Source organism: Phocoena sinus, chromosome 15 (genome assembly GCF_008692025.1).
Source record: "Phocoena sinus isolate mPhoSin1 chromosome 15, mPhoSin1.pri, whole genome shotgun sequence".
Taxonomy (NCBI): Eukaryota; Metazoa; Chordata; class Mammalia; order Artiodactyla; family Phocoenidae; genus Phocoena; species Phocoena sinus.
The window spans coordinates 3,389,551-3,417,543 of NC_045777.1; the positions used below are offsets into that span (position 1 = coordinate 3,389,551).

Sequence of the window (27,993 nt, forward strand, 5' to 3'; positions counted from 1 at the left end):
GTGTTGGTTGAGGAAGAATTACCTAGGATTGGTAATTGGGGCCGGTGAATTGTTTATAAATAAAGGAACAGCTAACTGCTCCCAAAATGTTTAAAAATATCAATTGCTATTTATTTCAGTAGTAGTTAATGCTACCTTTTCATTGGTTTCTTTGCAATTAGCACAACAATTTAGTCTAAATTCGTAAGTTTGTAAGCGAGAAAACAGTCCTAAAGCACCAGTGATTATGAAGTGATCCAACTGGTTTTTTTTAAGTAAATCACTTTATCTTTTCAAGTAATTCAGTGATTTTTTTTTCTTTTAACGTAGTCACTTTGTAAAGTGCATTTTCTGTTGCAGCATTGCCATTATTTAAAATTCTTTTAGAACTCTGCATCATGAATTAGCATGAAGCAAATTCCTCTTAATATACTTAGTATTAATAAAGCCTTGTCTTTTGAGAGAATAGTGTCAAATTTTAGAAATAGGACAAGATATTTAGATCTTCATGAAGTCCGGAGGTGTTAATGGCTGTTATGGAATTTTGGAGGTATGACTATAAATTACTGAGGCCAGTTTCATAAAAACCTCAAATTAGACTTTTCCAGTTTTGGACTGTATTTATTTATCCAAAAAAGTAATACTGCTTTAAGTGCCTCAAAGGAGAAGCTGGATCTGGGGTTATTCCTTTGCCAGAGTTAAAATCAGTCACATCTGTTTGAACGGTGTTTTTTCGAAGTTACATAGCTAGTTAATGGCAGAACCAGGACTGAATTTCAAGCTTCCTGGTGCCCAGGTGCGTCTGAACTGAATTAGTATGTCCGATTTCCATTAACACATATAAGATTGTCATTGAAAAGAGTTTAAAATACACATTTGTCAATAATTTACTTTTATTCAGGTAGAAGGCAAGTAGTGGAAAGTTTCATACCTCGAATTTGTGCCCTGGTTATTGACTCAAGAGTGAATATTTGTATTCAGCAGGAGGTAAAGTCATTTTTTTAGATTTTCTTTGAAAACTTAAAGAGAAGGTGAAGACAATTTGGTAGCAATTTATCAAATTGAATAATTATTTTATCTTGGCACTAAATTATCATGTAGTGTGTCTCTGTTGTCTTAATTCATTATCTGACACGATGAAATATATTGGGTTGGCCAAAAAGTTCCTTTGGTTTTTAAGTTAAAAAAAAAGACACATTTTACATTTTTCACCAAGAACTTTATTGAACAACATATTCACTGTTTTGTTCCACTACCTTCTGCCATTTTTCAGGCAACTTGATAATTCCATCTTCCCAAATTTTTTACCTTTATGAGCAAAGAACTGTTCTAGGTACCTTTTACAGTCTTCCAGGGAATTGACATTTTTTCCATTAAGAGAATTTTGTAAAGACTGAAATAAATGGAAATCCGAAGATGCTATGTCTGATGACTATGGCCGATGAATCAGAACTTCCCAGCCGAGCTGTAAGAGTTTTTGCCCGGTCATCAAAGAAACATGCGGTCTTGTGTTGTTATCTTCATGGAAGATTATGCGTTTTCTGTTGACTAATTCTGGACGCTTTTGGTCAAGTGTCACTTTCACTTGGTCTAATTGGGAGCAGTACTTGTTGGAATAAATCGTTTGGTTTTCCGGAAGAAGCTCATAATAGAGGACTCCCTTCCAATCCCACCATATATGCAACATCACCTTCTTTGGATGAAGACCGGCCTTTGGTGTGGTTGGTGGTGGTTCATTTCTCTTGCCCCAGTGTCTCTTCTGTTCCACATTATTGTACAGTATCCGCTTTCCATCGCCCATCACAATTTGTTTTAAAAACGGAACGTTTCAGTTATGTTTCAGTAGAGAACTGCGTGTGGAAATAGGGTCAAGAAGGTTTTCTTCGCTTAACTTACGTGGAACACAAACATCAAAGCGATTAACATAACCAAGCTGGTGCAAATGATTTTCAACGCTTGATTTGTATATTTTGAGTATGTCGGCTATCTCCTGCGTGGTACAACGTTGATTGTTCTCAGTTAATGTCTTGATTTGATTGCTGTCAACTTAAACTGGTCTACCCAACCATGGAGCATCATCCAGGGAGAAATCTCCAGCATGAAAGTTCGCAAACCACTTTTGACATGTTTCATCAGTCACAACACCTTCTCCATACACTGCACAGATCTTTTTTTGCATTTCAGTTGCATGTTTACCTTTCTTGAAATAATAAACATATGCCAAAAATGTTGCTTTTTTCTTCCATCTTCAATATTAAAATGGCTACACAAAAATTCACTAATTTTGGTAAGTTCTTTTTAAATGCACGCTGATACCACAGCTGTCACAGTACAATCTAACAAGATTGTTCCGAATGAAGTTAAAGACAACTAAGTGCTATTAGAGCATCTCATGGAAAAAAACGCCAAACACACCTTTTGGCCAACCCAGTATTACCTAAATATGTATTGAAAATTCATAAGCATGTGGGTTTATGTATAATATACAGCTCATATGAAAATAAACTATACCATGTAGATATTAGCAGTTCCTAAGTATTTAAATGCTAAAAATAACCTGTATTAGTATATATATATGTGTACATGTGTGTAGCCATAGGAACAAATATTAATAGGATAATATTTTTTGCTTCTTTAGTTCTTAGAGTAATAATAAACATGTCATACTGCAAAGAGTGTGACTGCTTTAAGTACAGGAATCATGGTATATTCTATTTTTGATATCCTGTGTTGTATGTTTTCTTATATTCATTATTTTATACTTTATATTCTTTCCTCCACCCTTCTTTCGCTGCATAAAATGCTGTGATTAAGAAAAAATAGGCTTCTAAGTTTATATACCTATAATATATCTCTAAGTACTTAATGTTTCACTGAATATATAAAGTTAATGGATTATGTATTTTTCTTTTCTAGACTCTAAAAAAAATGAATGCTATGCTGGACAAAATGCCTGAAGATGCCAGGAAAATACTCTCTAACCAAGAAATGTTAATTCTCATGTAATAACTTGTACTATATTTCTTTAATTAGTGGTTCAAGTCAAGAATTTAAAGGATGTTTTATAAGGCAAATAAGGCAACCATGAGTTGCATTAAGAATTAAAACTGATAAACTCTTGTAGGTTTCTAATATAATTTATATATATGTTTTCTGCCAAAGTCTGTGATACTAATCAATTGTAAATTTTGGTGAAGTTTTTTTCCCCCAAACGTATGAGCTTTCTAGTTAATTGATACTTGTCTAGTATATAACCTGTTGTTTTGATTCACAGGAGTAGTATGGGAGAAAGGATTTTAGATGCTGGAGGTAAGTCTGTTTTTTTCAAAATGTTCATATTTGAAATTACTCCAAATTTATTAATAGACTATAATATCTAATTAGTCAAAATAATATTAACATTGTAATGTAGTGAAATTATGCAAGGGAATTATAAACTAAACTAAAAAAATAAGTATGATAACAGGAGTTGTCAAATATAATTTATGCCTAGTGGTAGGTTTTTGAATAATAATTTTCAAGTAGATTTGGATTCCTTTTGTGAAGAAATTTCTTAAATGTATTTTATGAAATTAGGAGGTTTAATATTCTTGGGATTGATAGATTTGTTTGTAAACAATGTTTTTATTAAAAGAGCTCAAATTTTCTTTCCTAAGTTTCATATGAGAAAATTTTGATGTAGTGATTTACATATAGAACAAACGACTGGTTTGAAGTACTTTAAAATAACTGTAAATATCATGATATGCAAAAGGAAAACAAAGATTACCTGTGATTTATAGACTTTTCTATGAGTTATTTTGCAATTCACAACTCTAATAATGGAATGGAGGAATCTTTGAACATTTAGGAGTTTCTTTTAAATATCCTTAAAAATATTTTTTTACTCCTTCTATTAGTAAACTTATTTTGTTATTTGGGCTATATTCACGCCTGTAATGATGAGATGTTTCTAATCTCTATGAAGAAAATGGCAAAAGATGAGTAAATTACACTACGTTCCTTATTACTCTTGCTTGTTCTAACAACTTATGAAATGTATTGACTTTTATAAACTTTAATTTTCATAATTTCAAATAATACATTATTATTATTTTTTTTTAAAGATTATGACTTACAAGTGGCTATCGTAGAAGCTTTATGTAGAATGACCCCAGAAAAACAAAGACAAGAACTGGCATGTCAGTGGTTTTCAATGGATTTTATTGCTAATGCATTTAAAGGAATTAAAGTCTCTGAATTTGAAACAGTAAGTAGTATAAAAATAACAAATTAACAAATTTTTAAAAATTACTATGTTTTTTAAAAGCTCTCTCTTTTTTAAAAATTAGGATTGCAGGATATTTCTCAACCTTGTAAATGGCATGCTTGGAGACAAAAGAAGGTAAACAATGCAAAATACAACCATTTAATGATAAAGAAACAGAGCTCAAGAAAGGGCACACAATGGTAGGCTGAAATAATCCTCCACTGGTCTTATTTTGCTTTGTACTTTTTAGAGGAAAGAATACATTTTTATTTAATTAATATTAATTAATAACTTTGTCTAAAATTGGTTTACTGTATTTCAGAATTGCATATATATTATAAATTTGGTGTTTAAGGAACAATAAAAATCTAGGTATAAATATTACTTGAGCTACCTCCTTTGTACACATACTGGAATAAAAATATATAGCAAACATAAATCATCTTCTTTTATAATTAACATATTGTAAGGATGTTCTTTCTGCAGTTATTTAATCTCAAGAATGGTCATGGAAGGCTAGGTAATATAAATTTTTATCACTTTTGACAATGACAGAAGAGGTATTTTTGTAGTGCAGTGCCTAGCACCTTATAGGTGTTCAGGACACATTGGATTGAATGAGTTCACATTTAGTTTACCTGCTAAGGAAATGAAAGATAGGGTGAGGGTTGTGTGCAGGGAGTCACACTATTTGGATTTGAATAACAGGTCCCCCTCTTCCTGCTCTAATGTTGGACAAGTTATTTAACCTTACTCGCCTCAGTTTCCTTAACTGTAAAACAAGAATACTAATAATATCTACCTCATATGTTTGTTGTAAAGATTAAATGAGATGGTTATACACTTAGTACTTATAGTAGTATCTGACCAAGAAAGTATTCAATGAATTCAGCCATTTTTATTAGCAGTATTATTCACTTCTACTCTTCTTTTCCCATATAATCTTATGGGGACTTCCACTGTAGCAATATCACTAGTATAAGCTAAATTAGGAATCTCTGTTCATAGTCAATAACGTGAAAAGTAGTTTGATGCAGTCACTTTAGTCAAGACGGTAGGTTGAGTAGTATCCTCAAAGTAACATGCTGTCTTTCGGAAACAGATTTCCCGCGAACTCTCACTTTAAAGAGTAATAAAGAAGGAAATATGATTTTATTTAAATTGTTGTCACTACTGCCTGATTTCCTGTTGATCCTAGGTGTGATTTGTATGGCAAGTCAAAATTATGCTGTGAAGGCTTATTAATTTTTTCTTTAATTCAGACTACTTTTTATTTCAGGGTCTTTACATTTCCTTGTTTATCAGCATTTCTTGATAACTATGAGGTAAATTTTTAATTTAGTATGTGTTTTAGTTATTAGATGAATTTTGATGGAAAGGTCAAGTGAATTGTAGGTTACAAATTGACAAGAACATTAATGTTAGTCATAATTAGATCACAAATACAGCTGGTCTGGTATTCTGGATCTAAGTGACATTTTATGAAATGGCACATTTGTAGCCAAGGATAAGTGAAATATAAAGGTTGTACTTCAAATTTTCTTATGTTTCCTTAAGCCCGTTATTGTTTATCATTCATGAATATATTCAAACATGAAAATATTTTCAACCTTTATTTGTACTTGGAATATTTGTGATATTTTGGAGCTAGCTAATTTCTATGTAAAATATTAAGCAGCATTTCTTTTGATTGTTTCTAAATTGATTTAAATGCTGTACTTGCCTGCTCTTTATCTTCCCATACCTTCCAGCTCTACTCTTTTGTTTTTCAAAAAAACTCAACCATGAATATAACATCATAATTTTCTGTTGTCACTTTTAAAAGCATAGTATATTCTAGTTTTATATGTTTATTTTATTAGTTGCAAATACCATCAGATGAAAAACTTGAGGGATTTTGGATAGATTTTAATCTTGGGAGCCAGACTGTATCATTCTACGTTGCTGAAGACAATGATGTAAGCTTTAGATACCTCTGTACCATTTTGTGTGTGTGTGTGTGTGTGTATAATGTTGTAATTCAACTTAAGAATATGGATTTCTTTGATATTTATTTCCTCGCTATTTTAGTAGATTTCAATGTTTGCTCTAGTAGTTTTGATGAGCATGGTAACCTATCAAGTTAATTAGAAATGAAAATTATTTCTGATGTCTTATTGCAAGAGAAAAATGCTAAAATTTAATACTAGTGTTTAAATATGAGCTTTTCAGAAATTAATTACATGTTAATGATTAAAATTTAACATTCACATGAACAAAGTGAATTGAATCTAGAAAAGACAGCAGTTACTCCAGTACAGAAGCACTCAGTTAAAAATAACATTAACAGATGATGACAAATGGTCTTACCTTATTCTTTCATAGAATCTTCTGTTTGAAAATAGTGAGGGATTAATTCTTTTTTTGTTTGTTTGTTTACATCTTTATTGGAGTATAATTGCTTTACAACGGTGTGTTAGTTTCTGCTGTATAACAAAGTGAATCAGCTTCACGTATACATATAACCCCATATCCCCTCTCTCTTGCGTCTCCCACCCCTCTAGTTGGACACAAAGCATGGAGCTGATCTCCCTGTGCTTTGCAGCTGCTTCCAGCTAGCTAGCTATTTTACATTTGGTTGTGAGGGATTGATTCTTATGGTGGTACTTAGAAGTGAATGTTAGTTCTTTTCTTTCTGTGCTATATTGTAACTATGTTTAAACTTTGCAACCAGGAAGGTATGTTTTCTACTGACCTCTTTAACCTGAGGAAAATTCTTGAGGCCTTGTTTCCAAATAGCCACCACTTAATATTTGCTACATTTGCATACTTCTAGCTCAAACTGTGTGGCCAAGATCTGAGTAAGAGTTGATTTGCATTTACTAATCTGATTGCAGCTGCTGATAATACAAAGAGGCATTAGTCTTTTTAGTCTCTTTCTTGTAAAATCCTGCCTTTTGTTCCAGGTAAATTCTTTTTAGACGAACATTAACCAAATGCCTCTTAGGATTTCCACGTACCTTTATTTCTTTTTAGAGTACCTTTTTAGAATGCTTAATTAAAATTGAGTTCCAAAAACTAGCACTACTTCTCAGGGGTACTGATGGTTTTCATTAGTGTATTTATTCTTGCAGCGTTTTTAGGTGTATTTTTAACTGGATTTTCTTCAGGAAATGGACTTTCATTTTGGGAAAAGAGGATAGAATAGGACTGATGTGGTTCCTGATTTCACTCACTTGGTCTAATGGATGATTCAGACAAGAAAATAAGTAATTTTAGTATTATACTTGATAGGGATAGTATAAAGTGCATTTATAAGTATTAAATGCCTCCTATGTTCCTGTCACTGATCTAGAGATGCTGGGAGAGAGTTCTTCCCACAGAGATATTTAGACTCCTCTCCCCTCTGGGTTTCTATAGCAGTAGTGCATTTCTCCCTGTCTTCAGGCTTACTCTCCTCAAAGCCATTCTTCCATATTGTGGCTGCTTAAAACCCTCCCTTTGTTTCTTTAACATGGTGTTTCAGGGCCTTTATGACCTCGCCCCTGACTATTTCTCTGATAATCAGACTGTTCTCTGTGCTTACTGTGTTCTAGCCACATTCATTTTTTTTTTTCTTTTCCTCTAGATCACGCTCTTTTCAAGTCTTTCTACTTGCTGGTTCTTCTGCTTAGGAACCTCCAGATCTTTGCGTCTTAGTTCCTTCCCAGTTAGATTTCAGCACAAATGTCACCTCCTAGAGGTATTCTCTGGTAACTCAGTCTGAAGTAGCCACCCAGCCACATTATATCACACTGGCCTCTTTTTTTCTTTTATAGTAGTTATTGCTACTTAAAATCCTTTTGTTTACCTGTTGTTTTTTCTGTTTTTCCCCTCGTAGAACATAAAATTTATTAAACCAGGGACATGTCTTTTCTCATTTATGGCTATTCAAGGGCTCATATTTATTTTAAAAATGAATATATAGAATATTCAACTAAAAGATACATAGTATGGTTAGTGCATAGAGTTCAAAGGGTATTGGAAAGAAATAAGGCAGGCAGTATAGAGCCAAAGAAGGATTATAAGTAGGAGGCAACATCAGTTCAGTGAATATTTAATAAGAACTTACTGTGTGCCAGATATATGCTAGACACTGAGCATCACATTCATGTAAAAGATTCTCCTGGCGGGGATGATCTCGGAGAGGCAGCAGTGAGTGGTGGCGTGAAGCGAGATCTTAATTCCCTGCCTAGGAATTGAACCTGGGTAGCCTGGATGAAAACCAGGAATCCTAGCCACCAGACCCCCTGGCTCTTGCCCCCAGTGAAAAATGCATTTCTTACGGAGGCAAAAACTGTAAAAAAAAAAAAAAAAAAACAGGTACAAAGTTTATTATTTAGAGACATTGCACAACAACTAGTGGGAGAGCACACAGAGAAACACTTTGTTTAGTTAAGATGGAAACAAGGCAGAGATGCACACCGGGAGAGCAAGGGTGTGGGCCTCCTCCCTAATGAGGAGGAGCGGGAGTAAAGAGGTGGTTAAGTCATTTATATAGGGCAGTTCTTCCGGGTCTTTGTTTACCTTTGGCCAATTATCTGGTTTCTCAACACCTGACCTGCCCTAGGACCCTCCCCGAGGTGCATGCGCAACTTTTTTCCAAGATGGATTTCAGCCCAGAGGCCTAGGGGATGGCCTTAGCATCACATATTATGGGGTGGTGCCCCCTCCTTTTTGAACCCCAAGGAGCCTTTCTGTGCATGTGCAATGTTTCCCTTGCACCAAGGATGGGAAATGCATGATGTCTTGATCTTTTAACAGGGTTTAGCCCCTCTCTGTCCCTGCCATAAAAGTGTCCAATGTCCAGTTATCTACGCTATTCCTGTTGTTGTTTCTTATATTGAAGTGCAGATCTCGAAATATAGACTGGAGTCTGGTCATAAATATGTAGTCCAGAGCCGGTTTGTCTCTTGCCTCAGGAAATGTAAACATGGGGGTTGGGGGTTGTAATGAATGTCCAGCCTGGAGCCCATCTTCTACTCACCCCAGGAAGTTGGAACAGGAGGCCAGTTGTAAATGTCTAGCTTGGGGCCCACCTGCCTCAAGGAGAACAGATTAAGAAGGGACAAGACCAGAGGCAGTTAGGAGACTTGCAGTAATCCAGGTGAGAGAAATCATGGTGGCACAGTTTTGGAAAGTGACAGTGGGGATGGATGGAAATGGATGGATTCCAGAAAAACTTGAGGAGGTAGAATTGAGCAGACTTGGTAGTTTGTAGTAAAAAGAGGAAGGGTTAATAAAACTTGGGTAACTGGATGGATGAAGATGCTGTCACAGGAGGATCAGTTTTGTAGGGTAAGATGATGAGCTCAACTTTGGATGTTTTGATTTGGAGGTGTTTGTGGGGTATTCAGCTGAAGATATCTTGTAGGCAGTTGGATATATTGGTCTGAAGTTGAGGTGAGAGAACTGAGCTGTAAATGGAGATTTAGAAGCTCTCTGTATATAGATGATAAATAAAACCATGGGATTTAATGAGTGTCTACATGACAGAACTGTGAAAAACACAAATTTATACAGGATAGGTAGAAGAGACTCTAGCCTGAAGGATACTTCATGAATCAGCCAAAACAGAACAAATTAAAAGGGTATCATGTTATAGAAGACAAAGGAAGGGTGTTTTATGATCCATGAAAGAGCAATTTCACTTAAGTGATGAGGATTTAAGCATTCCTGGAAAGTTGAAATATTTGTGGAGGAAGTAAAGACAAGGGAAAGAGGACAGTAGAAGCTAAAGTGAGATGTGGATTCCAGGGAGGGGTTTTTGTTAGGTACTTTAATGATAAGAGTTTTAAAGTTGATGGCTGGGGTGACAGATTAAAAAACTGAGGTCAAGAGGAGAGTGTAGTACAGGGAAAGTAGGGGGTGAAGATGAAACAAGTGGGCATAATATATCAGTAACTGTTGAAGCTGGGTATGGGCATATTTTGGATTCATTATACTGTGATTTCTATTTTTTATAATCTGTTTGAAAATTTTTATAATGTAGACATTTTTTCAAAAGGAAAGCTTTGAACCAGGTGCCTCCACGTATGAGGAAGAGTCACTTTAAAGTTAGTAGATGATAACCGATGGGTATGTGTGCCAGCTGGCATGTGCCACAAAGGAGCAAGGCTTTTACACACAGAGAAATGTGAAGCTGCTCAAAGTGTTGGGGAGAGAGGAGACCAGCCCTTTCCTGCCGACCCTGAGGTTTTGAGGTCTGGGAGAATTAGCGTCTTAACTGGAGAAGGCTATAATTATAATAGTAGTGGTGCCCTCAAGAGTATAGACTGGTTTCAGTTAAGGCAAATAAGGGAGGGAGTTAGTGAAGAGATTGAGGATTTAGCAGAATTTCTATACAAAGAGTGGTCCTTAACTAGCAAAAGAATTGGATCTATTTTCATCATAAGATTCCTGAAGGTTTTAGGATCCCATCTTTTAGGAATGGTTCTGATTTTTACCATGACTTTTTGGTGTGAATTCATATTATTTTATTCACTTATACAAATTTTCAATGAAAATACTTGGAAGGGGAAAACATTTTAGGTTATTATTCACATGCATTCAGTGTTTGAATCTAAGGACAGTCAATTAATGAGTGAGAATTGGGGGATGAATATGATCACACAACATTTCAAAGGAAGAAATGACAGGATTTGGTAATATTTTTTAAAAGGGTATACTCTAATAAATATGAATGGCTAGTCATTCTTTGCTTTTGGTTAAGAATAGGAAACCATAAAAGTAGTCAATACTGTCATTTACTTTTAAGAATGAACAAATAGATTAAATGCGGCAAGTATAATACATTATCTAGTCAATTGATGGAGCAAGAAATGTGTTATATCAACCAGTTACTTAGTGATACATAGTAAAAGAAAATAGTAATAACCTTTATTGTTTGTATAACTTAAAATGGTGTTTAAAGGAGCTTTAAAGCAAGAATGAATTATTATTTATGATCAAAACCTGTTTTTAAATTTAAGAATCATCAGTGGGAAGCAGTCACTGTGCCTGAGGAAGAAGTACAAACATACAGCATTGAAGGTATTAAACTTGTTTTTGATAACTCTCTTCTTGATTCTGCTCGAGTAGAAGTTGCACACTCTATGGAAAAACACAATGGACTGATGAAAGCAGATCAACATTTCCATATGTTCATATTCATAAATTTGATAGTTCAATATCATCAAATTCCCTGCCCCCACAATTCCCCCAATATCTTGTATTTATTTCCTTCTCTATCTAGTCTAAAACCCATGGTCAGTCACTTTCTTGTCAATACGTGCTGGACAAAAATCATATACCTTGGCAGACTGGCACCACTCCAAATTCAGATATCAAGACGTATTTTAGTTATCTCAGTGGGCAGGTAGTGGTATCTCATGATAGCTTTTATTTGCATTTTCCTAATAACCAGTGATGTTGAGCACTTTTTCATGTGCCTAATGGCTACTCATGTATCTTCTTCATGAAGTATCTGTTTAAATATTTTGTCCTTTTTTTTTTTCTTACTGGACTCTTTTTTATTATTAAGTTTTTGAGTTCTTACGTATCCTGGATACAAATCCTTCGACAAATATATGTTCTGTGAGTATTTTCTCCCTATCTGTATCTTGCTTATTCATTTTCTCATTGGTGTCTTTATTGAGCAGAAGTTTTTAAATTTGAAGTCCACATGATCAGTTTTCTTTTTTTTCATGGTTATTGCTTTGTGTGACCTAAGAAATTTTGCCTACTACCAAGTCACAAAGACGTTCTCCTGTTTTTCTGTAAAAACTTTATGGTTTTAGTTTTTCTGTTAAGGATTATGATCCATCTCAATATTTGATTATGGTGTAATATAGGAGTTAGGTTCATTTTTTCATATGGGTATACAGTTATTTCAGGACTATTTGATGAAAAGGTTTTCCTTTCCCCACTGGACTTCATTGGTTCCCTTGTTGAAAATCAAATGACGGGTAGAAGTGCAGGTCTTGATGCTGTAGTCCATTGATCTGTACCCTATGCCAGTACCACATTGTTTTAATTACTGTAGATTTATAGTGAGTCTTAAAGTGAGATAGTGTAAGTCTTCTAACACTGTGGGTTTTTTTTTTTTTTTCAAGACTGTTTTGGAAATTCTAGACCTTTTGAATTTCCATGTAACTTTTAAAATTGGCTTATCAATTGCTACAAAAAGCCTGCTAGAATTACAACTGGGATTGTAATTTGATATCTGGAGAAATAACATTGTAACAATAGTTACACTTCATTGTGACGTATTATTCTTTTATATATTATTGGAATTGATTTGCAAAATTTAGTTAGGAATTTGGTATTTCATGTTCTAGAAGGTCTGTAGTTTTCTTTTCCTGTAATGTCTGGGTTTTTTGTTTTGTTTTGTTTTTTTTAAGTTTCAGAATCAGGGCGTTGTTAGCTTCATAGGCTGAATTGGCAAGTATTCTATAATCTTCCATTTTCTCTAAGAGTGTGTGTAGAATTGGTATTGTTTCTTCTTTAAGTACTTGGTAGTATTTACCAGTGAAGCAATCTGGGCTTGCACTTTTACTTTTCTTTGCTGAAGGCTCTTAACTACAAATTCAATTAATTTAATAGATACAGGGTTTTTCAGGTTATCTTTTTTTTTCCTTGAGTAAACTTTGGTAATTTGTGTCTTTCAAGTAATCGTGTTGTCAAATTTATTGGCATAAGGTGGTTTATAATGGTCCCATTTTATCTTTTTACTGTCTGTAGATTCTGTAGTGATGGTCCCCCTGTTGCTGCTGATACTGCTAAGTTGTATCTTTTTTTCCTAATCAGTCTGAGAGTTATATCAATTTTATTGATATTCTCTAAGAGCCAGCCTTTAGTTTCATTGATTTTTCTCATTTTTGTGTTTTGATTTTCAGTTTAATTGATCTGTGCTCTTATATCTGTTCTTTTTTTTTTTTTTGCATTTTTATTTTTTTAAACATCTTTATTGGGCTATAATTGCTTTACAATGGTGTGTTAGTTTCTGATTTATAACAAAGTGAATCAGCTATACATATACATATGTTATATCTGTTCTTTTCTTCTGATTACTTTAGTTGTAATTTGCTTTCCTGTTTCTAGCATCTCAGGGTGAAGCTGAAGTCATTGACCTGAGACCATTTTTTCTCTTCTAATATAGCCATTTAGTGCTTTTAATTCTTCCCCTAAGTACTTCCTTAGCAACATCCTACAAATTGCCATGTGCTGTGTTTCCATTCTCATTAATTTATTCTTTTTAAATTTCTCTTTTGGTTTCTTCCTTGAGCCATAGGTTTATTTAAAAGTTTTTTATTTAGTTTCTATATACTTGAGATTTCAGGGATATTTTCCTGCTACTGATTTCTAACTTAATTTCATTGTTATGAGAGAGTATACTTTGTATGATCTTTGAGAACCCTTTTCAGTATATTGACACTTATTTTATGACCCAGAATATGGTCTGTCTTGGTGAATGGTGTGAGTGCGCTTGAAGGAATGTGTATTCTGCTGTTGTTGGGTGGAGGGTTGGGTTGATAGTGTTGTCATATATCCTTCCTCATTGTCTGCCTCCTGTTCTATCACTTATTGAGGGAGGGGTATTGAAGTCACCACTAGAGCTGTGGGTTTTTTTTATTCAGTTCTGTTATTTTTTTGCTTCAGATATTTTGAATTTCTGTTATTAGTTTTATAAACATTTAGTGGTATTATCTTTTCTTCATAAATTTATCATTATGAAATGACTCTTTTTCCTGTGGTAATATTCTTTGCTCTGCAGTCTATTTTATATAATATTAGTATACTCTCTCCAAGTTTCTGTTGGTTAATTATAGCATGGCATAGCTTTTCTTTATTTTTAAGTCCTTTGTGTCTGTGTATTTAAAGTGGGTTTCTTATAGGCATCATATACTGTTACTGGGCATCATATCAGAGACAGTCAGTGTAATTTGACAGTCTCTGCCTTTTGTGGTTTTTAATGTGACTATTGATTTGCTTTAAATTCATCATCTAGCTTTTGTTTTTTCTACGTGCCATCCCATCTGCCACGTTTCTTTTCTTTTTCTCTTTTTCTTCTTTGGTGTTAATTCATTTTCAGTGGTTTAATTGTATTTCTTTTGTTGGCTTTATATTCACCTTTTTAGTGGCTGATTTACGGTTTATTTTATACATATTTAACTTAATAGTGTGTATGTTCAAGTAATATTATACCCTTTTATGAATAGTATAAGAACCTTGTAGTAGTAACATTCCATTTTTGCTTTCCTGGCCTTTGTGCCATTGCTGCCAATAATGGTAAAAATTTTTTTGCTTCTGAATGTGTCAAAGACCTCATATTATGTGTAATGATATTTTTCTTTATGCAGCCAATTAGTTTTTAAAGAGATTTAAAAAGTGGATTAAAAAGTATTTTAGATTTACCCACCTATTTACAATTTCCAGTGTTCAGCTTTCATTTGTATAGACCCAGATTTCCATCTGGTATTATTTTCCTTCTGCCTAGGTGACTTCTCTAATATTTCTTGTCCTGCAAATATGCTGGTGATGAGCTCTTTCAGCTTTTTTATGTCAGAAAGTCTTTATTTTGATTTTATTTTGCAAAGTATTTTTGGTACATATAGAATTCTAGATTGACTGTTGTCTTCTTTCAGTGTACTTGAAAGAGGTTACTCTACTCTCTCTTGGCTTGCATTGTTTCTGATGAGAAGTCTGTCACTCTCATGTTTGCTCCTTTTTGTTTAGTCTTTTTTCCCCTGGCTGATTTTAAGATTTTATTAGTAGTTTTAAACATTTGATTATAATGCTTTAGTGTAATTTTCTTCATATTGTTCATTCTTGAGGTTCATTGAGCTTCCTTGCTTCTAAAGTTTTTATCCATTGTTCTTCAAATATTTTTTTCTGCTCCTTTTCTCTCCTCCTCTCTGGAGGCCTTGATTACATATATACTAAGCTATATGAAGTTCTTCCATAGCTCACTGATTCTCTGGGTTCTCCACCCAAACTCCAGGCTTTTATTTCCACTCTTTTTTCACTTCGGTAGTTTTATATTGCTTTGTTTTGTTGCTAGTTAATATTTTCTTCTGCAGTGTGTAACCTGCTTCTGTTCTATCCTGTGTAATGTTTATCAGGCATTATATTTTTCATCTTGGGAAGTTTGATTTGGGTCTTTTTTAAAAATTTTTATTTATTTATTTATTTTTGGCTGTGTTGGGTCTTCCTTTCTGTGCGAGGGCTTTCTCCAGTTGCAGCGAGCGGGGGCCAGTCTTCATCGTGGTGCGCGGGCCTCTCACTGTCGCGGCCTCTCTTGTTGCAGAGAACAGGCTCCAGACGCGCAGGCTCAGTAGTTGTGGCTCACGGGCTTAGTTGCTCCGCGGCATGTGGGAAATTCATCCAACTTACTTCATGTATCAATAGTTTATAACTTTTATTCCCAGACCAGGGCTCGAACCCATGTCCCCTGCACTGGCAGGCAGATTCCCAATCACTGCGCCACCAGAGAAGCCCTTCATTTGGGTCTTTTTTAAAGATAAATTTTAAATTTTAGAATAGTTTTAGATTACAGAAAACTTGCCAGAATAGTGTAGAAAGTTTCCATATACACCCTCACGCGGTTTCTCTTATTTTTTTTATTGTGGTAAAAATCACATAACATAAAATTTACCATCTTAACCATTTTTTAGTGTATATAGTTCAGTAGTGTTAAGTACATTCACATTATTGTGAAACAGATCTTCAGAACTTTCGTCATCTTGAGAAATTGAAACTCTATACTCATTGAACAGTTCCCCTTTTCCCCTCCACCCAGCCCCTGGTAACCACCATTCTACTTTTTGTTTCTATGAAATTGACTATTTTAAGTGGAATCATGCAGCATATGTCTTTTTGTGACTGGCTTATTTCACTTAACATAATGTCCTCTCCTGTAGTTTTAACATCATACATTTTTACGGTACATTTGTCACTGCATCTTAAAAAAGTCTACTTGGATCCTATGTCTTCCTCTATCTCATTCTTTTTCCATTCATAGCCAATTTTGAGAGAATAGTTTTTGCTAAATCTTTCCCTTTCTTGCTCTTCATTTCTGTTCTCGTCTACTTTCTGTTTTACATCCCACTCCACCAAAATTTCCACTGAAATTTCAGATGTAAAGATAATAATTAACTTTCATTATCAATATCAGTATGCACACTTCAGTCCTTATACTGACGCTTGGTGGCACACCCCAGACTCCACAGGGATAGTGTCTTCTGTGCTCAGGACTTTTCCAGACCTCGCACTATCTCTCTTCATCTGGCTGTTCGATTGTATCTTTTAATATCCTTTGTAATAAAGTGGTGATGTGGTCTACCTATGTGGAGCAGGCAAGATCTGAATTTTTTACATGACTGGCACTCATGGAAGTTAAAAAAAAGTGTGGACTCTGGAGATCAAGCAATAGTTCTAGCGAAAAAGAGCATCTACAGTTGCAGACTGAAGGAATGGGGCAGCAGCAGCACAATAGGGTGAGGTTAAACCCTTTTATGTTCAGTTTATAGGATTATGTAAAATAAAGGCTCCATGGACAATTAAGTGTTTTCTTGAATGGCTTTGCAGGAGAAAACATATTATTCATTTAAGAATGGTATACTGGAATCCTACAGAAATATCTAGATAACATTATAAGATCCAAATACGTTGATATCTATAAATACTTGGATTTTATAGGAAGCAACAAAATAGGAAGTCTTCTGGTATTTCAGTAATATTGCTAACTAGAAAGCAAGCCACGATATAGTCTAGGCAGTCAAAGCAAATATCAGAAATTTCAACAAAGCCAGCAATAAAATATAACAAATATCAACAAATTCTTATGTAGATAGTCATGACATATGTGGAGAATGCTTTGTAGAAAAAGGTACAAAGCATTCAGCAAAATAATAAATTGGAAGTAATTCTAATACCATGTTCATGCAAGCAGTGAAGCAAATACTGCATTTACTCTAAGTTCACAGCAAGCTGCAGAAAAAAATTCACATGCGTATCAGAGGGATATAACAATAAACAAAAATATTCATAAAGATTATAAGTGTTCTAATCTTCATCATCAAAATCTGAAACATTATCATTTTCAACGACACCTGATCTTTCATCTCTAAAGCCTGAAAACTTTTACTGTTGAGACTTGTGACTTTTTTTTCTTTCAAAAAAAAAAAAAACTGCCAGCATTTTGGATTAGAAACTGCGTTACCACTATCTTCAGGCAACTAATACTTCTTAGTACCATCAAAGGACATCACAGAGGAAGTGTCATGACCATATAGCTGCAAAAGCAAATAAGACATTTTCTGCTTGGGCCAGCCTCATAAGGATCAGAGAGTTTTATAGCCGACAGGGATATTTGTCCTTTAGGGTAGAGCATGGCGTGGCCAGCGGAGCTTTTCCTGAGGCAGACACAAAGTTTTATCCTTGGTGTGGTCCTTCTCCCTCAGGATGTTTTCCTCTTGCCCAAAGGCAAACACTGGGGGCAGGTGTGGAGACTTCTCAGTCAGCGGCAGGAGCAGCACCAGAGGTGGGACAGGACCATAGTGGCCTTCGGTCCATAATACAGGCACATTAATTGGGTGCCAGGTAATTTTCTGTAACTTTTCGGAGGAAGGGAGGTAAATACTTCATATAAACTGGCGCTTAACAGTATTTTCTTTTCACTGGATTGGTGAATTCATTGAGGATTAGCACCGTATCCTTCTTCCTTCACGATATCCTGGTACTCAAGTTTTTATCAGACGTTCATTGTCAACACGTTTGTAACTGTGGATTTCATAGAAATGTCTGAATAGATGCTTATGCCTAGGAATAGTTAGTTATGGAATTAAAGTTATTTTCTTTTTTGCCTGTTTTAAATTAAGAAAATAGTTTTCTCAGATGTGTTCAAAGAATATTTATTAAGAACCTGTTGGTGTCCAGGATGTACTCAGGGCTTTAGTTCATTAATTATTGTATTACCTTGTAATTTATAGATCAGGAAACTGAGACTTTGAAAAATAGACTGAATTGTTGATTTCTTTACGTAAGTAGTTAGTACCAGAATTGATTAATTTAAATACTTTTAAATCCTAAAAGTTAATTTTATTTCAGTTCATTTTAATTGGTATGCTGCATGCTTTTCTTATTTATAGTATACTTATAGAGTGGTATCATAGGAATTAATGTAAACTAATCAGTGTGATTCATTTGTGTACAGTGAGAGAATCGAAGAAGCTACTGACTATAATTCTGAAAAATAAAGTAAAAATTAGTAAAAGAGAAGGGAAAGAATTGCTTTTGTATTTTGATGCATCGTTAGAAATCGCTAATGTGACACAAAAAGTTTTTGGTGCAGATAAGTATAGGGTAAGTTAAACTCTTTTTAATAAACATTTATTTTCATAATTCTGGAAACTTTCAGTTACTTGGGACTAAGTTTCTTTGATTTTTTTTTTCCTACAATTCTTTATAAAATAACATGTAGATTTTTAGTCCTTTAAGTTTGTATTGTGGAATGGCCATCAGATTGTTAGCCATACCCTTTCAGATACCGATTAGAAAGAATCTCAGATGACAGAATTAGCAGCACCTGCTCAAAACATTTAATGAATTTCTGCGAGGTGTTTAAAAAGTGAAATGAGACAAAGACTTGTTTTCAAGATATTAAACATTGTGAGAATTATAGAATGTACCTCAGAAGAAGTAAGTGGCATATAGAAAATGAAGTATAGATGTTGAAGAAAGAATGCCCATTAAGAGTCAGATTTGAAGGAAAGGCTATGGAGGTGGGCCTTGAAATGGCCTTAGAAGTTAATGAATGAAATTTAGATAAGATGCTTTCCAGCACTGTGGAAGACGATATGAGTCGGATATTGTTTAACTGGGAATCAAGGTGGCAATTCATGTTATGTTTAGGGAGATGTTCAGTTGACAAGCTTGGATGGTCCACGTCTTAGTTTGTTCAGGCTACTGTAACAAAAATACCGTAGACTGGGTGGCCTAAACAACAAACATTTTTTTCTCATAGTTCTGGAGGCTGTGAGTCAGATCAGGGCGCCAGCAGACTCAGTGTCTGGTGAGGGCCTGTTTCCTGGTTCATCGATGGCCATCTTTTCACGGTGTCCTTACATGGTGGAAGGGGTGAGGGATTTCTCTGGGGTCTGTTTTATAAGAGCACTAATTCCATTCATAAGGACTCTGCCCTCATGACCGTAGCAACTCCCAAAGGCCTCCACTCCTAATACCATCCTTGGGGACTACGTTTCAACATATGAATTGTGGGGGAAACATTCAGTCTATAGCGTGCAAAAGATTTATGGTGAAGAATAGCAGATAATATGCTTGTGAGGAACCCTTACCAAAACAGGCTAAGACCATGGTTAGTGGGGACTCATTGAATTATTCTGAAAAGAGTATTTATATGTATAAATAATAATGATTTAAGATAATTTGGCAATTTTGGAAGGAAACAGGTATAGGAAATAATTGTATTAAAATGGAAAGAACTGGGAGAAAATGACATCCCTTTGAATTAATTTTACTTTAGGAATTTACCAGAAAACAAGGCATTTCCGTTGCCAAAACATCTGTGCATATTCTTTTTGATGCAAGTGGATCACAGGTATGTGTCTGACTTACTTGATTTTTACCACTGGGCTAAGTTTAACCCTAAATAATGAGAGCACAGTAATAAAGTTCATCTTGGAGGATGAATATCTAAAATATAAATTGTCTCAACATAATGCCCCAATAAGATGTATATACTTTTTAAACACATTAATAATCATTTATTTCAGTACAGAAGGTAGATTGTTATTAATACCAGTTTTGGTAACTTTAAATAAAAATCAGAAGTACATGTTCTTCCACTAATGCCAAAGCCTGTATTATGTCTATTAACATTTGAAAAAGGACTAAAAATTATAACAGTACATAGATATAAGACAAAAAGAATTGACCTTTATGAGTGTGAGATGAATGAGCGCTTTACGAAGTCATCCAGTGATTGAGAACTTCCTATGGTTTGCAGTTTTAAACACTTTTTCCTTATTCTCCAACAGATTCTAGTCCCAGAAAGTCAAATCTCACCAGTCGAAGAAGAACTTGTTAGTTTGAAAGAAAAAGCTAACCCCCAAGAGGAATTTGCTAAACCTCCAAAATATATCAAAAACAGTAATCAAGGAGACATAAAAAATAGTCAGCCTAAGGTATATATGGCATCAAAATAGTCATTTATAAAATAGCATAGGTCAAATCATTGCTATATATAATAATAGGAAAAAGCATCTAGAATTCATATGTTCATCAGTAATATTTCAGAGTATTTCCCCTGCATTTTACAAATGCAAACAAGAGTTAGTGTTTCAGCAGACTGTTTATATGTAAGGTTTAGGGATTTAGGACAAGGTATACTACACACTTGTAAGTTTCAAATTAGAGATATATAGGAAAGTAACTACCACTTTTTGCATTTATCCTTTCTGTTCTGTCTCTGCACTGGCCAATACGAATTTATAATGTAATGTTCTGTTTACTGGCATGAGGAAAGAAAGCAAAATACTAGGTTCTTTCTCCTCCTCCTCCTGCTCCATTGAGGATCTCCTCTAGGCTGCATGTGATAGAACCATTTCTCAGCCGCCTCTCCACATCTTGCTGTGACACTTGACACTGCTAACAGCCCTCTCTTTCTTAATGTCCTCTCCTTTGTCTTCTATGTTAGCATTTTAATTCTCTTTTTACTTCTGTTACTACATCAGAGATACTTTCTCTCACTGTCTCCTAAATGTAGATTTGCTCTAAAAGCTTGATACCCAGCTTTCTGAACATGTCTATACCTTCTCCCTTAGAGAGCTTCCTTCCTGTGCATAATTTAAGCTCTTAAAATGTACCAGGCTTCTCTGTTCAAAGTTCTATAGCTACGTTACTTTTCTTTTTTTTTGTGGTACACGGGCCTCTCACTGTTTTGGCCTCTCCCGTTGAGGAGCACAGGCTCTGGACGCGCAGGCTCAGCGGCCATGGCTCACGGGCCCAGCCGCTCCGCAGCATGTGGGATCTTCCTGGACTGGGGCACGAACCCGTGTCCCATGCATCGGCAGGCGGACTCTCAACCACTGCGCCACCAGGGAAGCCCTCCAGTTACTCTTTTAATATTTCCCTTGGTTGTGTCTCTTCAAGCCCTTTCCTAAAGTCTACCTCAAACTCTTTATCTTTTGCCTCAAGTTTGCATCTGCCTCCATACTTCAGTAATGTTACCATTCATTTTTCTGATGATATCCTTGATTCCAAACTTTTCTCCCCCCATCCCTAGAACCAAGGTGCTAGTGATTGTTCTTTCATAGTATCTCTCACATCGTTTCCTCCTTATTAATTCCCTTTACCGTTACGCATTTTAGCATACGTAGGTTATACAGTAACCTTCTAATAGTGTCTTTGACACTATTGCTCCATTTTGTGAGCTACCCTGTGTCGTACACCACTGATTTTTCTTAATACCAGTATCCTCATAGCATTCTTCTGCTCAGAAAGCCTTGTCATCTCTGTGTTTATCCCATTAAATCTAAGTTTTGACTTAGTTTGAAGACACTCTGTAATTTAATACTACTCTATCAAAACACCCTCCACTTTAGTATGGTCAGTTGCTTTACTGTCTCTTTTTTTATGGCATGCTCATTCTTGCCTCTGTACTTTCATTCATGCTGCTTTTACCTCTACTTATCTAAAGTGTACTTATATTTGTAAATCTTTGTTCATTTTTACTTTCTTAATGGAGCTTTTCCCGATTATTTGTTTTTACTAATCTCTCACCTTTAGGCAACTATAACTCTCACAGGCTCTTCCATACATTGTGTTACTATTTTCCCCTGTAGTCTGTGTCCTTCATTAAATTAAAAGTATCATTTTTGTCAACTGTGGTTCCCTCAGATGATTAGATTATAAAAGCCTTTTTTTGTCTTTATATCAGAATCATAACTTGAGTACTTACTAAAAATGCAGATTCTTAGAGCTCCCCCCCCACCTTAAACCTATTGAATCATAACACAAACTCTGGAAAAGATCTTAACCACACTAAAGTTTGAAAAACATTGCACTGTTGTTAAATACCCACTGTGTTTTCAATAAGGACTGTTTGAAGCATTTATATGAATAAGTAACCTTTTGGATCTCATTCATTATAAACCACTAGAATTGTAATTTCTTTAAGAAGAATCTGCTGATTCAGTAGCTTATTTTCTGGTTAATCTTAGAATTCACTTTTCTCCTGTCCTTCCCCACCTTTCCTCCATTGCCCTATATACATACCTACTCAAAACTCCATCAATATTTTTTTCTCTGTCTTAGGGGCAGGTGCCTTTTTCAGAACAGCTGTCTTCTCCCTCTTTATGGTTTGTCATCGTGTACTCCTTTGTACGGCATCCTCTGGAACTCCTGTCCCCTGTAGTCCCTCCTCTGCTCTTATCAGTCATTCTAGGCTAAAGTTAGAAAATGCACATCTTTTTTGGAAGACTAGCTTGTGTGCCACTGAGTCTCTGAACTCCTATAGCTGCGTTTTACTCCAAAGGCAGTTTAGTCTTCACAGAATAGTAATACAATTTTTTAAATGTGTGAAAGTTTTGAACAAGGCTTAATGTTATGAAAACTTTCACAAACAAGTTTATATAAATACGTGTTCCAAACATTATCCATATGAAATACAATAGGAAATTGTGAGCCAATGGTTAACTAGATAAACTGAGTGTCAATACAATATTTTCAGCTAATATATAAAGGTACGATAATTCTAAGTCTGGATATTCTTTAAATATTCTTTAAAACAACATCCTTTACTTGGTTTGGCTATCTATTCAATACCAAACATTAGGATAAAATCCTTCAAGTCAGGCTAAACTACAGATATTTCTGGATATCATATTGTTTATAAAATACCATATGTCTTTTGTGTGTAGTCAAGGTAAAATGTTGTGAATAAAATTACAGGATATTTAATTTCAAAAGAGAATGTATATTTACTGTGGGTTTTTTTTTCTCATGGTTTAAGATAATTACTCCTAGCAAAAGAAAAATGTCTGAAGCATCAATGATTGTTCCTGGCTCAGATAGATACACTGTGAGAAGTCCAATATTTTTATTCAATACATGTAAGTTTTATTGCCTTTGAAGATTCCTAACAAGTATTATTGTTTTAAGCTGGCATTTTTTAAATTCAGGAGTATTCTGGACCTAATTTATCTAGAGGATAATTTGGGGACATAAAAATTAATAAAATATGAACCACAAATGTCTTCTGTCAAAAAATTACAAATGTCTGAGAAGTTTAATGGGTATCCATATAAACATTATTCAGAATATTAATATCCAGCATTAATAATTTGTTGTAATTTTAAGTGGGAGCCAGCATAACATAGTAGATAAAACATTCAATTAATCAGCCTGCTTGGGCTTGTTTCCCCACTCCTGGGTATGTACTTTGTAGCTAAGTTTAGAACCAGTTTCCTTTCTATGAAATGGGACTAAAGTGTCTAACCTCATCAAATTGAACTGTTTAAAGGATTAAATAAAAATTATTCATTAAACAAGAAATGTTGTGAAACATTTAGACAGTGCCTGGTACATACTAAGAGCTAAATAAAAATTTTAAAATAATCTGATACTGTGTACTAGTTGCTATAAACACAGTATTATTTAATCTTTATGACAATTTAATAGTGACCTTCTGTTCCCAAAATCTGATTGCCTACTGGGAAATTATCTAATATTTGACAAACTTCTCAAACTTAACAGGTCCAAAATAAATTCATCTTTCCACCCTCCCTGCCAGTTTTTCTCCATTTCTTACCTTGGACTATGGCATCCATATCCAGTTACTCATCTAAATCAGAAACCTGGGACCCATCTTAGAATCCCCTTTTTTAACCTTCCTCAGCAAAAAGTGTCTCAGTGAGAACAACATAGAAAATCCTACAAATATAGCAGTGCTTTGTCCTCCTTTTTAGCAATACTACGAAGAAGAAGAATTAAACCACCACTGCAAATGACGAGTTCTACAGAAAAACCTGGTGCTTCTAAAACATTGGAAAATGAAGTGGATAATGCTGTATCACTTAAATCTAGACCATCTGAAGAAAGAAATAGAGGAGATAATACAGACAAAGTAACTTTACTTTTGAAAGCATTTTAAAATAAATTTTTATCAAGTTATTGTAGAAATACATAATTGAGCTAATTACTTTTGCAAGCAGTGAGTGTGTCACTTTTCCTACAGTATTGCTTTTTAAATTTTTTAGATATCATTTATTGTCCTTGAAAGTAAGTTCTTATCAATCATTTACTGTGCTAACAGTAGAATTTAGAAATATTCATTCAGTGTAACTGATTTATGCCTTCACTAGGAGAAATGGACTTGCCATCATTCTTTAGCTTATTATACAGATTAGGTCTGCTATGGGGAAGGTTCTGGTTTAGAAATATAAGACACAAGTGGAATCTTTTAGTATCTCAAAGTCTAGCATGGGAATTAGACAAACTAATAAGATGATTATAATATTGTATGTGTTCTCAGATGTACATACAGGATGCAGTAGAAACCTAGTAGAGGGGCAGGTGCCTAATCCCAGAGCTGGAGGGGAAGCTGAAGATCAGGAGATGCTCTTTTAGGAGATGGAGAAGAGTTGATTTTTGAAGGGTCAATAAAGGTTATTAGTCACATGGACATCGAGGAGGGCATTCTTTCCAGGAAGTTGAAGGGGGGACAGAGCAGGGAATGGATGAGAGAAAGTTGTGTCTTGGAGAAATAGGTAATCAGAGATACAGATAAGTTTGTAGATGAGGAGGAACACCTGAAAGCTTTTGTTTTCTCTGAAGTGTGAGCGTGGTGAGCTTCTCTTGGGGACAGAGCCTTGAAGTAGAGGGCTCAGAGACACACAGAGGTTTGGAATAACTACTGAGAGAGAATGGAGAGGGGGAAGAATAAGTACAAGTGTTAGGCAGTGTTGAGGGCCCAGTTCAAATTTAAGACTATGAAGCTTATCATGGCATTAGTTTAGAAGTAAGTATAATTTCCTCAAATAAAGCTTAGCAGCTTTGGTGTTACAGTAAAAATAAGAAAGATGGTGGATGTAAAAAAAATTTTTACTGGTTATGAGGCTGAAAGATAAAGGGTGCAAGAGTTGAAGATATTAGGAAAAAATAGTCAAAGTAATGGTTCAAATTGTCTAGCTAAGTGTTTCTTAATAGGGGCAGTATTGTTCAGCTGTGCCGTGTGGTTCTGAATGTTGTAGAATGAGAAGTGTCCTAGGCCTGTGCTTACTTATTGTCAGGAGAGCCCTTCTGTCATTGTGACAACAAAAAACACACCTGTACATTTTCATACTGCTCCTCTTCCAGTAGGGAAGACAGCCAGGATGAGGCAAAATATCTTAGTTAGAGGGTATATTTTTCTGATAGTGATGGCAAATTTTTATTTGGTCCAGGAAGATATGTATCTGTGGCTGTGGAAAGAGGGAAGCTTGCTACAGTCAAGAAGTTACTTGTGCAGTGGCCAAAACTTTATAAAATAAGTTAATACTTCATAATTTCCGGTTCATATGTATGTTAGTGAAAAGACAGAATAGATGCAGGCTATGAGATCAAGAGCAAGAGAAGATACGCCATGGAGGTGCTAGAAATTCTCAGAGAGGAAAATTGAATTATTTTTCTAGCTGTGGCTGAGATCAGAAAATTTGTAGGATCTTCTGCCTCCTTATCTGCAATGAAAGTTACTTTCTTGTGTTTTAGGATAGGCAATATTCTAGAATGGGCATAATCGTATGAAATAAATAGGAATACTATCCAACTTTTAATAGTAAGGCAAAAAAGTTTTAAACTTTAATACTCTGACTTTTAAAAGTTGTTTTCATATAATGCCTTAATTCAAATTTGTATTAAAATTTCTCCCGTTTATAGCATATCGAAACTGATAGAGAAAAGACAGAAAATAAGGACATTGAATTCCCAAACCAAAATTTTAGTAAGTAATCTTTGGTTTAATTTTAGTCATCCTTTATACACACACACACACACACACACACACACACACACACACACACACACTCCTCTCTATACTTCCCTTTCATTTATTTGAAAAAAAGATTTATAATGAGTACATTCAGCTTTATGCAAAGAACTTAGAGGTTACAAGAAAATAGAATACAGCCTTGGTTCCCAAGAAGTTTGGTTCTGGGAGGGGGAAGATGAGATCAATCAATCTTTCCATCCCAATATGTGAACTTTGATCAAATTCTAGCTTTCATTTTACCCTGCCAACTGCACGAAAAAATGAAAATACCATAATTTTTGTTTTATTTAGATGAACTGCAGGAAATTGTTCCTGATTCACAGGCAGTGGGAAAAATAGATAAACCTGTGTAAGTATGAGAAAACCCATCAAATCATTTAGCCTATAATAATGTTACTTTTAGATGAGTGTAACAAATTTAAAGGACAAGGTCTTTATATTCTTAGAGTGTAGTATTGGTTATAGAATTTATCATCTTTCAAGTATTATTATGATCGCACAATGGGGAATAGCCTATATGTTTCTTCAACCAACATAACTCTTTTCAAATTGACTTAAAATGAATGAGATTTTAAAACAATAAAGTATGAATGTGAAGAAAATTAACCAAGTTTAGATACACATGAAGACGTGTAAGATATTTATTTAGGTAGATATCAAAATAGTAGCAATAATGGAACTTTTAAAATAATATTCTTTAATCTTGATCAATTATATAGTAAATTTTAACTTTCATCAGGACTTTTCATATTTGACTGTTAAATTTCTGTCAATAAACATTGACTAAATAAAAAGAATCAAGGCCTTATATCAATCATAGGCTAATGTTTTGTGATAAGCAAATGAATTTATTTTGCAGGTTACCTGGTGTTTTAGACAACATCTGTGGAAATAAAATGCACTCCAAATGGGCATGTTGGCCACCTGTAACAAATATTAATCTGTGTAATAACAAAAGAGCAAGTACTTCATCAGGAGACACATTTACTCAAGGTGAAACACAGTTTTCTCTGTATATAAAATAGTTGTTCAAGGAAATACTCATTTCTTGAAATGTCTTAACAAATATTTTGGTTTTAACAAATTTTGTATATGATCAGTTTATAAATTTAATAAGGATTAATTTCTCCTTTTCCCATTAGATATTGTTACCAACAAAAAACTTACTAAACAAAAATCATCCTCTTCAATATCAGATGATAATTCTCAGGAAATGGGAAAGGTGCAGTATGGGAAAGAAATAATGCAGCATAACAAAATACATAAAGCAGAAGTAGAAGTTTGCAAAAGAAACAAACAACAACTAAATCATTCTAAACATTTGGAGGAGAAAAATACTGAAAACACAAAGCAGAGTGATTGGCATATTGAATCTGAAACTACTTTAAAATCAGTTCTCCTAAATAAGAAAGTTGAAGAATCTGTGATCTGTAGGAAGAAATACGTACTGTCAAAAGATGTGAATACTGCTATCTGTGATAAAAGCCCTTCTCCTAGAAAAAATGCAGAAAGTCATAGAAAATCAGGGGAAAGATTGACATCTGAATTTAATTCCTGGGATTTGAAACAAAAAAAAATGGTGAGCTTTCAATATCTTTTATTTCTGCACACCCATAATATGCCTACTTAATAACATAAAGTGAAAGAAGCTTGATTAATTGCTACAAATTTAGTGTTTGTAATACCCTGTCCTTTTTTTAATTGAAGTATCGTTGATTTA

At 34.5% G+C, this 27,993-nt stretch overlaps 1 protein-coding gene across 1 annotated transcript in view; it reads left to right on the top strand.

Annotated features, from left to right (window-relative positions):
* Positions 1 to 27,993, top strand: part of SYCP2 (synaptonemal complex protein 2) — a 74,858-nt gene that overhangs the window by 21,183 nt on the left and 25,682 nt on the right. The window contains exons 7-23 of the mRNA XM_032605381.1: positions 881 to 966; positions 2,896 to 2,981; positions 3,254 to 3,288; positions 4,086 to 4,228; positions 4,311 to 4,363; positions 5,508 to 5,553; positions 6,091 to 6,186; positions 11,218 to 11,278; positions 18,441 to 18,589; positions 19,770 to 19,844; positions 20,284 to 20,430; positions 23,259 to 23,358; positions 24,214 to 24,371; positions 26,162 to 26,225; positions 26,565 to 26,622; positions 27,133 to 27,266; positions 27,416 to 27,852. Coding sequence (XP_032461272.1) covers positions 881 to 966; positions 2,896 to 2,981; positions 3,254 to 3,288; positions 4,086 to 4,228; positions 4,311 to 4,363; positions 5,508 to 5,553; positions 6,091 to 6,186; positions 11,218 to 11,278; positions 18,441 to 18,589; positions 19,770 to 19,844; positions 20,284 to 20,430; positions 23,259 to 23,358; positions 24,214 to 24,371; positions 26,162 to 26,225; positions 26,565 to 26,622; positions 27,133 to 27,266; positions 27,416 to 27,852 — 1,928 coding nt within the window. The remainder of the gene's footprint in view (positions 1 to 880; positions 967 to 2,895; positions 2,982 to 3,253; positions 3,289 to 4,085; positions 4,229 to 4,310; positions 4,364 to 5,507; positions 5,554 to 6,090; positions 6,187 to 11,217; positions 11,279 to 18,440; positions 18,590 to 19,769; positions 19,845 to 20,283; positions 20,431 to 23,258; positions 23,359 to 24,213; positions 24,372 to 26,161; positions 26,226 to 26,564; positions 26,623 to 27,132; positions 27,267 to 27,415; positions 27,853 to 27,993) is intronic.